Here is a 12670-nt window from a genome sequence, read left to right as displayed (position 1 = left end):
CTGCTCTTTGCAGGTTTATCATCATCATTTCATATGCGGAATTGCGGATCCATGTGAGTAGGATCTTAGCTACAAGATTCCTAGTAAAAAGCTACTCCCTCCTACCGGTGCAGATGAAGATCGACCCCCCTTAGTTTTATTTCCCAGCTTTTCTCCGAATGTATGTCATTCTAGGAATTGTATCCATTTTTTCGCTTCACCTTTTGAGCCCTTTATTAGCAAATGGTACAGCTCTCGTAAATAAAATGGTCATCTTTCACTATAAAATGGAGGACACCAAGGCCATTGAATCTACTTTACTTAATCCTTACGCTCAAGTAAGAAAACGACATGCATTTGCAGTCGGAGGGAGTAAAATGGCAGCAGGCATGGATAAAATCATCCTGGGAGGATTCATGTCTGAGTTCTAGCATAGGAGGGGCATGCCAATCCTCTTCATCCATGGACACACGGATTGCCAAGCAATCAATGACAAGGAAGCGCAACATGTTTATCCAGCTTGCATCACGTGTAATGCAACCTAAATATATAATTATTGTGGATCTTTTATTCACTCTACTCATCCAAAAAGTCCATTTCGAAAAAGCATGAAAACAAAATGGTAAATGCTAACATTCAATCTTTTGATGCTATATATCTATAGTTGAATCTTTTGATGGTATATATCTAAAAATCGATTATTCTTTTTCATTTCCGATTTTTCCCGCACGGCCACACCGGCTGCGCGTATAAAACCGGGCGCAACTGCGAGGGGAATCCCAACCCTTGGCTCTCCTCACTTGGCTACCACAGCCACTTCTTCCCTGCCTCCGCTTCGCTCGTGTCTTCTCCGTGGGAGGGAGGAGGGACTCGCGGCCGGCTGCAGCGGCGGATTCTCCTAGATCTCCGGGTAAGACTTGGAAAAAAAAGGGAGCAAGAGTTGAAGAAATTGTTTTCGGATCTTTCCCCATTGCGATTTTGGTGGTGTGCCGCATTTGGTCTGTTAGTCTGACAACCGCCGCTCATCCCATTCTTGAGCACAGTAGATCCGATTTGTTCCTGCGATTTCCGATTGCCTGGTCCGGTTGCCGGTTATATACCTGCATAAACTGCGGCCAAATGGTTTCTGCGGAGGGATATGAAAGAAGATAGACAGTTTGGCCATCTTGGTTCGGAAAGATAACCGGTTTTTTTTTTTCTTTCAGAGGGAAGGCCGCAGAGGGGCCTCCCGGTGCCAGCGCCGGGGCTCGAACCCGGATCGCCGGCTTGGAAGATAACCGGTTATTACTTGATTATTACTGAATAATGCGTTTATTGTTTTGATTCCTGAATGATAGATCGTTATTACTTATTACTCGATTCCTGAATAATGGACTGTCATTAATTGATTCCGGCATAATGGTATTTAATGCAGATACTATACTGCTTCTGTACATTACCGTAGGTAGTTTCCCAAAGGTTAGATCTTTTTGCTAAGTTAGAAGACAGAGGGACCAGATTCAAGATCCTGTATCATAGATAGTATGCATATCCTGCTTTCTTTTCTGAAAAACAGTAACTTGTTAATACCAAAGCTTTCTGGTGTTTTCTATTGACTTAGTTATGCTGTCGCTGAGTTTTGGCCTTTGTCTCTTCCGTGTTTTTAGAATCTGTAGCAAATGGCTGACGGCGAAGACATCCAGCCCCTTGTGTGTGACAATGGAACCGGCATGGTCAAGGTTTGTCGAGCTCATTGATATTTCTTCATGAAAAGCAGCCTTGTTTTTGTGATCTAACCATACACATCCTTGCAAACTGTTGGCAGGCTGGTTTTGCTGGTGACGATGCACCAAGAGCTGTTTTCCCAAGTATTGTTGGGCGTCCCCGTCACACTGGTGTGATGGTTGGCATGGGGCAGAAGGATGCGTATGTTGGTGATGAGGCCCAGTCCAAGAGGGGTATCCTGACCTTGAAGTACCCGATCGAGCATGGTATTGTTAGCAACTGGGATGATATGGAGAAGATCTGGCACCATACCTTCTATAATGAACTCCGTGTTGCGCCCGAGGAACACCCTGTGCTGCTGACTGAAGCCCCACTCAACCCCAAGGCTAACAGGGAGAAGATGACCCAAATCATGTTTGAGACCTTCAATGTTCCTGCCATGTATGTTGCCATCCAGGCTGTGCTTTCCCTGTACGCCAGTGGACGTACAACAGGTAAAAATCTATTTACATGATGGTCCAATTTCATTAAGCGCACTTTTACCATCTTAGTTACGAATTGCTGTTCTTTCAGGTATTGTGCTGGACTCTGGTGATGGTGTCAGCCACACTGTGCCAATCTATGAAGGTTATGCCCTTCCTCATGCCATCCTCCGTCTTGACCTTGCCGGGCGTGACCTGACTGACAGCCTGATGAAGATCCTCACTGAGCGAGGTTACTCCTTCACCACCACTGCTGAACGGGAAATTGTAAGGGACATTAAGGAAAAGCTCGCATATGTGGCTCTTGACTACGAGCAGGAGCTGGAGAACGCCAAGAGTAGCTCATCTGTGGAGAAGAGCTATGAGCTGCCTGATGGGCAGGTGATCACTATTGGGGCAGAGAGATTCAGATGCCCCGAGGTCCTCTTCCAGCCTTCCTTCATTGGTATGGAAGCTCCTGGCATCCATGAGACCACCTACAACTCCATCATGAAGTGCGATGTGGATATCAGGAAGGACTTGTATGGTAACATTGTGCTCAGTGGTGGCACGACCATGTTCCCTGGTATCGCGGACCGTATGAGCAAGGAGATCACTGCCCTTGCACCGAGCAGCATGAAAATTAAGGTGGTGGCACCGCCTGAGAGGAAATACAGTGTCTGGATAGGAGGGTCCATCCTTGCCTCCCTTAGCACCTTCCAACAGGTTAAACTTACACCTTTCATATTCCAGTTGCCATGGCAAACATTGCAACTTTTCAGTATACTCACAATGTTCTTCGTATAAAATATATGCTCTGGTGTTTATGCTACAGATGTGGATCTCGAAGGCGGAGTACGATGAGTCGGGGCCAGCAATTGTTCACCGGAAGTGCTTCTAAGCTCAAGGGCCCTCTTTGTCTTCATTCTCTGTATCTGTTCCTTTCCTCAATTCTGTTTCATGTAAGCTACTGTGTTTGAGACTGCCAGCCTTTGAGCAGGCAGTGTTGTCGGATTTATTGTTTTGTGGCTCGCTACAATGCATGCATTGCTCCAGCTCCTTTCCATGCCAAGTTTGTGCTAGTGGTGAAAACAACAACAACAAAAAAAGGTTGGAAGTTATCCAAGTACCTAGGATCATCTATTTTGATTGTACTTGTGCGAGCCACATTATTGGTTCTTTTTGTACATCCATCTCTGAGATATGCAATTCATTTGATTGATTGCTGTTTGTGCCAATGATTTCTCAGTACATTGTGATCTTACAAGTTCATGTATGGTATAAGTTCCCTGTGATTACCTTTGGCTGCTAGTCAGTTCCCAGGGCCCAGGGTCAGCGATGCAAAGTGCTGGATGATTCTTGAGCTGATGACTGAATGCCTGATTACTAGTATGGCAACTCTGTTGTTAGTTATATTGTACTGTTACTCTTTGGGGTATTGTATTTGTTGCCATGGCCAATGCAACAAGACTGCAAAATTTCCACTGCTGCTAAAGTTCTTCTCACGGTACTGTAAAAGGTACTACCATTTGTGAGTGCATGAATTCAGGAACATGGGATGCTGTGTCTATGTGTGTGCCCCTAACATGCGCTGCTGCCGTGCTGGGGGGACCAGACCTGCCGTACGAGACCACTGCCGCCTCCAACTTTCTTTCAGTACCGTCCTTATTAAGAAAACTTTCTTTCACTACCCACTAAGTGATTAGTATATGCTCCAAATGACACCTTTTAATTGTAGCTTTTTTGGTAACATGCGTGGGCTTGGTAGCGCTGTTCTTGCTGCTGCTGCTCTTCCATTTTCAGCTGCCTTGCAGCCGTAGCTTGTGGAGTTGGTATCCGCTGATTAGAATAGGCTTTTGCACCTGTAATCGAATCGCCCATCATTTTTACCCGTTCCTTTAGGTTTATTTACCTGATGAAAACAATGTAGATAGGCATGGGAAAACTTTTTTTCTAGATACAAAATAGTCCATATATATCAAATGACCATGCTATACGCCATTCCACTTCCTTCTTCTATAGCAATCGTGGATTCTAAGCTACCATGAATATGTAAATAAAAAACAGTTGTCTCATGAATTTGCCTTTTAGTTCTTGTGTCATAAGTTATTATCCTAGAGATTGTAATAAGGTGGCGCACGCTGTGACGGCGCAGGGTTGCAAGTGTTCTCATGGTGCCGGCATGCCTCCACGCATCGAGAACCTTGTGACCAGTGATATCATTGAGCCTTTGAGTTAATGGAACGCAATTTCTTTAAAAACAGTTGTAGTCAGGAGATGATGTTAGTGGGTTATAATTTCATCCACCAAGTTTAGTATTCTACATTGGGCCAAAATCTGAGCTTTGGTTGCCTACGCTAGTATTTGAGCCTAGCCCTTCAGGTGCAAAAGGGCCTCCTCACAATTGCATCTGAGATGCCAATGCAAAATTCACATTTCTACGAAACCAAGCTAGTGCGTTGCGTGGGCAAGCGTGCACGCATGCGAAAAATGCTAGGCGCGTGCACGCAGGAAGATTAGGGTTACCCCTCTTCCCCTTTCACGCCACTAGTTGCCCATATATCCTCGCCGCCGCCGCTCCTACTCACTCGCCATTTTCATCGTCGCTCAGGTGAACCTCTTCTCTCCTCTCTTCTTCCACCTTGACAACCTCCAAATCCCTATAGGCCCTAACCTCTCCTCTCTTCCATGTTCTTTGTTTTGTAAGGGAGATTTCTCAAAGAATTCATGTGTGAAGGTGTTGCCGCAAAATTCTAAATTTTGGCGTCAACAAAAGGTAAGTAATTTGTACTTTATCTTTCATTTTCCCTTGATTCCCCTATAGTTTAACCCTAAAACATAACAAAAATCATGGAATCCTCACTTTTTTCATCTCAAATATGCAGCCTCCTACGAGATCTGAGTTGTTGCTTATTTGAAGGTAAAAAAGAGCAAGTTTCCCCCTAGATTTTGATTTATGCCACTTTCTTGTCATTTTTCAAGATCCCTATGATTAAAACCATCCCTTTCTTATATAGCATTGCAGATCTGCGTCTCCATCTCTTCTCCTCTTTTCTTTCAGTTGCAAACCGACTGGATTTGAGTTGTTTAGTTGTTTGAAGGTAAAAAAAACAATTTTTTTTGCCCTGGATTTCTATTTATTTCCTTTATTGTCATTTTTCCAAGATCTTGATGGTTAAAATCTAGTCTTTCTTGTGCAGGATTGCAAATTTGCTTCTTCTCCATCTTTCCATTGAATGGCTTCTAGCTACTCCTGACAACCTCGACGGGGTCTATATTGTTTGGTTATTTAAAGGTAAAAAGGCAACTTTTCTGGCCCTGGATTTCAATTTTCATGCTATTTTCTCATCATTTTCAAGATCATGATGGTTAAAATCAATTCTTTCTTGTGCAGGATTGCAAATTTGCCTCTAATATGTCTCGTCTCTTTTGTTCTTTTTATTGATCACACCCCAACTGAATTTAAGTTGTTTGGTTATTTAAAGGTAAAAAGGAAGTTTCTTTTCCTGAATTTCAACTTATGATATCTTATTGTTATTTTTCTAAGACACGGATGGTTTAAGCTGGTTCTTTCTTATACAGGATTGCAGATCCGTCTCTTCTCCATATCTTCCCTTCTGTTCTATCCGCCTCTTCTCCATATCTTCCCTTCTGTTATATGATGGACTACAGTTGACTGGCTTCCCGCTGCTCCTGTCATGGTAAAAAAATACATAGACCCTTCCTCTTCTTCTTCATGAATATTGAGATTGCAATTATATAAGGCTGACTGTTTTGGATGCTATTATGTATTGAAAATGGTGTTGGTTAACTCTGATTCATGGATGTACATATTTATGGCAATGCTAATTAATCTGAGCATATATGTCCATGCCAATCATTTGCGCCTATAAATCTGAGTATTATCTGATATATTTTTTGTGAATCTTAGCATTTGGACATATTAATGGTGCATTTGCTATAATCTTAGCATACTTGTCCATACTTGTGATGCTTTACTGAATATGTTTTCTGTCCATAAGAGAACCTGTTCATGTTCGTACGCCTAAGGCTATGTTACATGTTCTTTTTTAAGATGGCTCTAGAAGATAGAGACACATATTTATTACTCAAGCAGCAGATCTAATCACTACTATGTATGTATTCTAGTTGAGTAGTATTAGATTTGCCCAATATTCAACGTCCTTATATTACATATATCCCAATAAGGACTATGGATGAGGAATGCCAAAATAACCTGGATCAAATTTATAAGTGTAATGATGAACAATATGTAAGCAGAGAACACCTCCAACGTTACCGTGAATTACAATATTAGTATCTAAACTGGTGCAAAAAAACCATAAAAATATAAGTGAGTAGAGAATGCAAACATCTATCATCATGTAAAATTTAAGGATGAACAAAATCTTCATCTGCAACTATTAAATGTTGATTTCTTTTTTTCTTCTTTTTACAAAAGTTTTTGTTCAACCTTAAACTTTGCATGATGTATTTATTTATATTTTTAGATTCATTTTTACCGATTCAAGTGCGAATGTGTGTGACAACACTAATATATTTTTATTTACGGCCTTTGCTGGCACTCGGACGGGACGATAGCATCATACATAAAACTCTCTCCGCAACACATCTGCTATGTTGCATGTAACATTGAGCAGCTTTCAAAAGTTGTTGCAATATCCCAAAATACTGAGTGCAACATTAGACAAGTCCTTTAATAACATGTAAAAACACAACATCAAGAAATCTGAAAACAAATAGCTCGTTACTATCTAACATTTATATTTCCTACCTCATTTTTCATGCAACATATGAAGATTATGCCTTGCAACATCACAGAAATACTTACTGCAATATCAAAAAAAATAACTATGCAATATAAAAAAGTCAACTTATGAAATATCTCAAATCAAGCCCCCACCCCATCTATACCATTGTTGACATGCACCTCGGTCTCCTCCATAACCGCAAATTCACGTACCTGCAAGACAGTTCTAAGCAACAGATCGACTATTGAAACAAACTTATCCAATCACTGCAACAACCAACCAAAACAAATGCAACAATTCAGAGCATGTTGTGAAATAAAATTCTAAAAATATTGCGACATCCGCTTAAAAATAAATGCTGCTGCAACGTGTGGCTAGCCCACGCGCGCAGGGGTGGCAGTGGCCTCGCCGGCGGTGAGGGGCGGTGGAACGGCAGGGGCGCGCGCAGGGGCTGCATGGGGACGCGGCGAGGCTGACCAGGGTCGCGGGGTGGGGAGACTCGGTGACAGCGGTGCTCATCGCCGGGGAGGGTCTGCAAGGCGGCGAAACGGATGGGTGGGAGCTCAAATCGGTCGAGCGGGACGAGGGAAAGCCGTAGCCGTGAGGAATTGAAGAGTGGCTCACCGGAGGCGGCGGATTTGGCGGCGCCCCCCACCATCTTCTCCGCATCGCGATGGGGTCACCGGTGGCCTCTGCCGCCGCTCTTCTCGCCGGCTGGGGCTGTCGCATCGGTGGGAAGCAGGAGCACGTGGGGAGTAGGAGCATGATGGGGCGGGTGCGCGACACCCCGCTTCTCCGCCTCGCTTGCACCGCCACTAGTGTTCACTGTCGCTGCCCTTCTTGCCGGCTACGGCTGTCGTCTCGCTTGCACAACGGCGGGTGCTTGCTGCCGTGGCCCTTCTCACCAGTTCCGCGTGGCTGCATCATCTGGGAGCAGGATTCACGTTGGGGGAGGAGGAAGGAGCGGTGGCGTGCAAATAAAATGGCGTGTAGACACCGGGTGGATAAGATCGTCACAACCATAAGATTAAGTGGTTCAAAATGAACATAAATACGTGCGTCCGATTGTACGTTCTATCCCTAGCATTACCGCATTATATAAAAGAGATGATAATCCTCTATGCGTTCTTTATGCAAATGTGCTTTGCATGAATTTTTTTCCTAAGCTATGCAAATTTGCCTAGGACAAAAACTGCAGGACCCATAATAAAATAATAACCCATGCCACGAGTGCCACGCCACACCTTCCCGAGAACATCTTTAGTGTTACAAGCGGGTTAGGTGTTACTATATTACCAAATACGGTAACATCTTTATATGTGCATATAAAATTTTAATAAAAATATGAATGGATAGAGCATGCAAGCATCTACCATCATGCAAAAATTGTGATGCAATTGAAATTTGTGCGATGAGAAAAAAAAGAAATTAGGATGTGAATAGTAAAGGGTGAAATGAATAGTTGCAACCCGCACAGTTGACCCACTAATTTCCTTTTTTGTTGCATCTTGCACAAATTTCCGTTGTATCTCAATTTTTACATGAACTATCCATTCATATTTTCGTTAGAATTTTTTGAGCAACGTAAATGCATAAATTTAAAATGTCAACGCGGTAACACCGTAAGTGCTCGTAACACCTGACATGTTCTCTACTCCCCGCCGCCGCCAGCCTACCGACAGTGTCTGACACTCCGTCCCCATGCTCCTGGCCCCACATGTCAGAGAAAGTGGTCTGGAGGCACGCCGGTGCACAGCACAGCGCGTCGCTTTCAGTTCATGCTCCAGCCTTTCGGTTTAGTTTAATCGTTCTCCTAGTCCTCCTCGTCTTATGGCTACCAGCCCCAAGAACAGCCTCCCAATCCGAGTGAGGGAGGGAGACACGCGCCTGGCGTGCAAGCGGCAATCCGACGGCACTGCCTCGGTTCCTCTCCTCGCTCGCCGGCCCCCAATGGTGAGCTCGTCCCGCCGTTGCCTTTCCTGACCTGGGGTGTTTCTGTTTAGCTACCGTCCTTTTCTGTCGTGGCGTTTAGGCCAATCGGGCCAATGTGCTGTTCCTAGTTGGGGGAATCGTGAATGGATTAGGCCTTGGTGGGCGGTTCTCGCTCCATTGGTAATTCGTTTGATTGTAGGACCTGCGTCTGCGGAGATTCTTTCTTGTCGTTTCTTGGGGGGAATCGATAGGTGATGAAGTTTGTCCTGCACCTTTGATTTGAAGCTTCCCAAAAGCTTAGTTCTTTTGGGTTCAGTATGTGATCTCTTGGGGATAGGCGAAGAAATGGTTTTCTGTTATTAGCTCTACAATTTTTCCCTGTTTGTTGGTGTGGAGATATACTTTTACCCCAATCATGTCTGAATGTTAGCTATGTGAATTTGATGCTTGCTGTCTTAGTGATATCCTACAGTCATTAGATATAGACAGCTCTGTCTGCTGGAAGGGCAAGAGCAGTTCCCTTGCATGCATGTTCTCCTTTGGTTGCTACCCATTTAGGCATCAACTTCCAGTTTGTTATCAGTAAAGAGTATATCCATTGCTGAAGCATGAAAATGCTATGCTACCACTAGCTACCACTTAGTTATCCCCACTTCAGTTTTATGCAATTTTTAGAATGGTGAAGTAAGTCACTTCTTTAGGGCTCAGTATGATATCAGAATGACATCTTTCAGGACTAGGTGAACAAATGGTTTTCTTGTCTTAAGTCAACACACATGATTCAACATTAAGTCAATTTTGCTGATCTTTGTATTAGTATGGAAGTGTTCACTTATCCCAATCCTGGCCGAATTTTTTCCGTTGTAAATTCGATGCTTGGTTCCTAGGGTGACGAACAGAGCAGTACCCAGTGATGTTCTTCTTTAGACACCAACCAACTTGCCACTTTAGCAGTGACTTCCAGTTTACTTCCAGTAAACCTACTGCTGAAGCATTACTAAGGCTGCAGAATTTCCTTTTTTTGCTACTAATTAGCTGCAGTCGCACTAATTTCTATAAAATTTCAACAACCTAGGTACAATAGCTCTCTGGAAGCTTGATTACATATCTGATTACTTAACTCAATACATTCCCTACAATGTTTCTTTTTCATGTTGCTGCACTTTTTTGGTTATTCGGGCAACTATTGCCACCCCATTAATTCAGTGGCTACAATTTATGATATCATCAATGCCATCAGGAAGATTGTTGGGCTGAATGGTCTCGTTTGTATACCATTGTACAATCTATAAAAATATGGTAGTTAATTGAGTCCTCAAGTTCCACATTTTTCTTTGATCTTAGGTAATCTTGATTGAAGTTTGCACTCTGGCTGTGCTGTGTGGTTTCACACTTAAAACATATGGAATATGCATGAATTGGATTTTAATACTTCATCTCAAATTGCTTCCCAGGTGATAACATGATATTGCTGTGAAGTTTTGTGGCACTTGTATCCCTTTTAACAAGAAGTCTAAGTTTCCAAGTGATCCTTTTGAGCAAATGGAAGGCAATAACGTACCCCCTGAAAGCATGATGCAAGGGGCTCCTTATGGCAGTTTAGACTTACATGGCAACTCTGTGCAAACCCATGCTCCAAACTCAGGAAAACAGATCTTCAGCAACTCTCAGATGCCTGGGACTTTCACAACGACTATGAACAGGGCTACAGAGCCTGTTGACTTTCCTGGGTTTCAATTCAAAGAACATGGAAAGTGTGATAAACACCATCATCACCACAGTCATCACTCAATTAACAGCATGAGTGATGACGAAGAACATGATATGACTGAAGATGCTACCGATACCCCCAGTAGCAAAGGCAAGAAGGGCTCCCCGTGGCATCGGATGAAGTGGACAGATACAATGGTAAAGCTTTTAATTACAGCAGTGTCATACAGTGGAGATGATCATGGTCCTGATTTAGGTGGTGGCAGGAGGAACTTTACAATAATGCAGAAGAAGGGCAAATGGAAGGCTATATCGAAGGTCATGGGCGAGAGAGAATGCCATGTGTCACCACAGCAGTGCGAGGATAAGTTCAATGACCTTAACAAGAGATACAAAAGGCTGACAGACATCCTTGGCAGGGGTATTGCTTGCAATGTTGTGGCAAATCCAGCACTTCTTGATAGCATGAATCATCTTTCTGATAAGAAGAAAGAAGATGCGAAGAAGATACTTAGCTCAAAGCACCTGTTCTATGAGGAGATGTGTTCCTACCACAATAACAACCGAGCGAATTTGCCTGAAGATCATGCACTTCAGCATTCACTACTTCTTGCCCTTAGATGTAAAGATGAGCATGATCCTCGGAGGGATACAAGTGGAAATGATTATGAAGATGATCAAAGCGTGGATTCTGATTATGAGGAGAATGATGAAGAGCAACATCATGTGCATGCAAACATGAGGGAGCCATCAACGCACAAAAGGCCACGCCATGGTGATGCAGCTTTGGTCACCTCAAGCTCTCATAAAGGTAGTGAGAGGTCTGGTCCCCATGGCATCGAAGTGGATATCAACAAGGCTTTCCCGGATGGAACCAACTGGTCTTTGATGCAACAGGACTTGGCTTCACAAACACTAGAGATTCAGAAACGTCTCTTGCAGATTGAAGAAAAAGATCTGGAACTCAAAATGCAGCGTCTGAAGTGGGACCGATACAGGAAGAAGAAAGACAGGGAGATACAAAGAATGGAGATGGAGAATGAACAAATGATGATTGAGAATAAACGCTTGGAAAATGAGCTAAGACAGAAGGAGCTAGAGTTAGAGCTTAAGCTAAAAGGCCAGGCGAATAATGCATGACCTTGGTTGATCAACGCTTTGATTCTGTGTTAAACTAGTAAGTGACATCTCAAACTATCTTAGCTTAAGAAAAATTCATCACCTTGAGCAACTTCTCTTTGGAGATTTTCACTTGTAAAAGTGTTTAAGTTGCTACTGTTTTTTGATATGGAACTCATGTGCTGGTTGTGTATCCTATTGATATAACCTTAAATTTATCTATATGTTGCAAAAACACACCATTGCTGCTTATTATTTTGTTTAGCCTGCGCTGGTTGTCCTGTGCTTTGATGATGAGTAATATGTTTGCTCATTCTGTTTCGAGTGTTTCAGGTCGCAGATGCTTTCAATTCAGAATGGAGTTGTGCTTCTGGAAGAGGTGAAGGACTAAAGGTGCCGGATTGGAGTAGACTCCGACAACCATTTCTGTGCGTATGACTTGGTTATGTCTGATGTACTGGTTGTGCCTACTGCTTGCAACATTCCCCGCTTGGGCAGTAGCAGTATTGGGCTTGATGTGCTGCGTCTGTAAGGCTGTAACTTGAAGTATTTCGTAGTATTTCTTCAGCATTTATGTCAAGGTGAGAAAAGGGGAGGAATAATTCCTTCTATGTGGATTTAATGCTTGCTGTCTCAGATATGTTCTGCAATCATTAGATACAGAATAGCTACTTGCGTAAGAATAATCTCTTTCTGGGGCGAGGAGAAGAGCAGTTCCCGTGCATGTTCTCCTTTGCTGGATGGCTGCCATCCAGTTCCGTTTGTCATCAGTAACCCCATTGCTGACTGCTGAAGCTAGCATGAACAAGCTATGCAAAGTAGGAAACACTCCAGGAAAAAACAAAGCTCGTAATCGCAGACATCTCACATGCCATCTTTGACCAGATTTCTGCTGCAACATGATTTTCATATGCTGACAGCATCTATATTTTCCCTGCTGGCGATTGCATTTGAAGCCCAAACTCTGCAAAGTAGGAAACACTCGACTCACAA

The 12670-nt window shown here is 43.2% G+C and overlaps 2 protein-coding genes across 3 annotated transcripts; both read left to right on the top strand.

The window, feature by feature from the left end:
• The first annotated feature begins 741 nt into the window (after positions 1–741).
• On the top strand, positions 742–3382 carry LOC112902298 (actin-7-like). 2 transcript variants are annotated; one of them, XM_025971308.1, is made up of 6 exons: positions 742–889; positions 1185–1259; positions 1626–1697; positions 1784–2177; positions 2257–2870; positions 2980–3382. In XM_025971308.1, exons 3-6 carry the CDS (start codon positions 1638–1640, stop codon positions 3043–3045), a joined length of 1134 nt encoding a protein of 377 aa, XP_025827093.1. In that variant the 5' UTR covers positions 742–889; positions 1185–1259; positions 1626–1637; the 3' UTR covers positions 3046–3382. The 2 variants fall into 2 exon arrangements, with proteins under 2 accessions (XP_025827093.1, XP_025827094.1); XM_025971309.1 differs by lacking the exon at positions 1185–1259 and having other exon boundaries at positions 752–889.
• A 5349-nt stretch (positions 3383–8731) lies between these two features.
• Positions 8732–12299, top strand: LOC112902031. The gene is made up of 3 exons (XM_025970928.1): positions 8732–8869; positions 10303–11735; positions 12011–12299. The coding sequence occupies exon 2, from the start codon at positions 10391–10393 to the stop codon at positions 11696–11698; it is 1308 nt and encodes a 435-aa protein (XP_025826713.1). The 5' UTR covers positions 8732–8869; positions 10303–10390; the 3' UTR covers positions 11699–11735; positions 12011–12299.
• Positions 12300–12670: the final 371 nt, after the last annotated feature.

Source organism: Panicum hallii, chromosome 8, assembly GCF_002211085.1.
Source record: "Panicum hallii strain FIL2 chromosome 8, PHallii_v3.1, whole genome shotgun sequence".
NCBI lineage: Eukaryota > Viridiplantae > Streptophyta > Magnoliopsida > Poales > Poaceae > Panicum > Panicum hallii.
This window is presented reverse-complemented; position numbering and strand designations above follow the sequence as displayed.

What these genes read in the sequence shown, in the direction of transcription:
- LOC112902298 (XM_025971308.1), top strand. Translation starts at nt 1,638, where the DNA reads ATGGCTGACGGCGAAGACATCCAGCCCCTTGTGTGTGACAATGGAACC. An exon ending in ATGGAACCGGCATGGTCAAG is followed by an intron (nt 1,698 to 1,783) that starts GTTTGTCGAGCT and finishes AACTGTTGGCAG; the next exon opens with GCTGGTTTTGCTGGTGACGA. An exon ending in CCCTTAGCACCTTCCAACAG is followed by an intron (nt 2,871 to 2,979) that starts GTTAAACTTACA and finishes TTTATGCTACAG; the next exon opens with ATGTGGATCTCGAAGGCGGA.
- LOC112902031 (XM_025970928.1), top strand. Translation starts at nt 10,391, where the DNA reads ATGGAAGGCAATAACGTACCCCCTGAAAGCATGATGCAAGGGGCTCCT.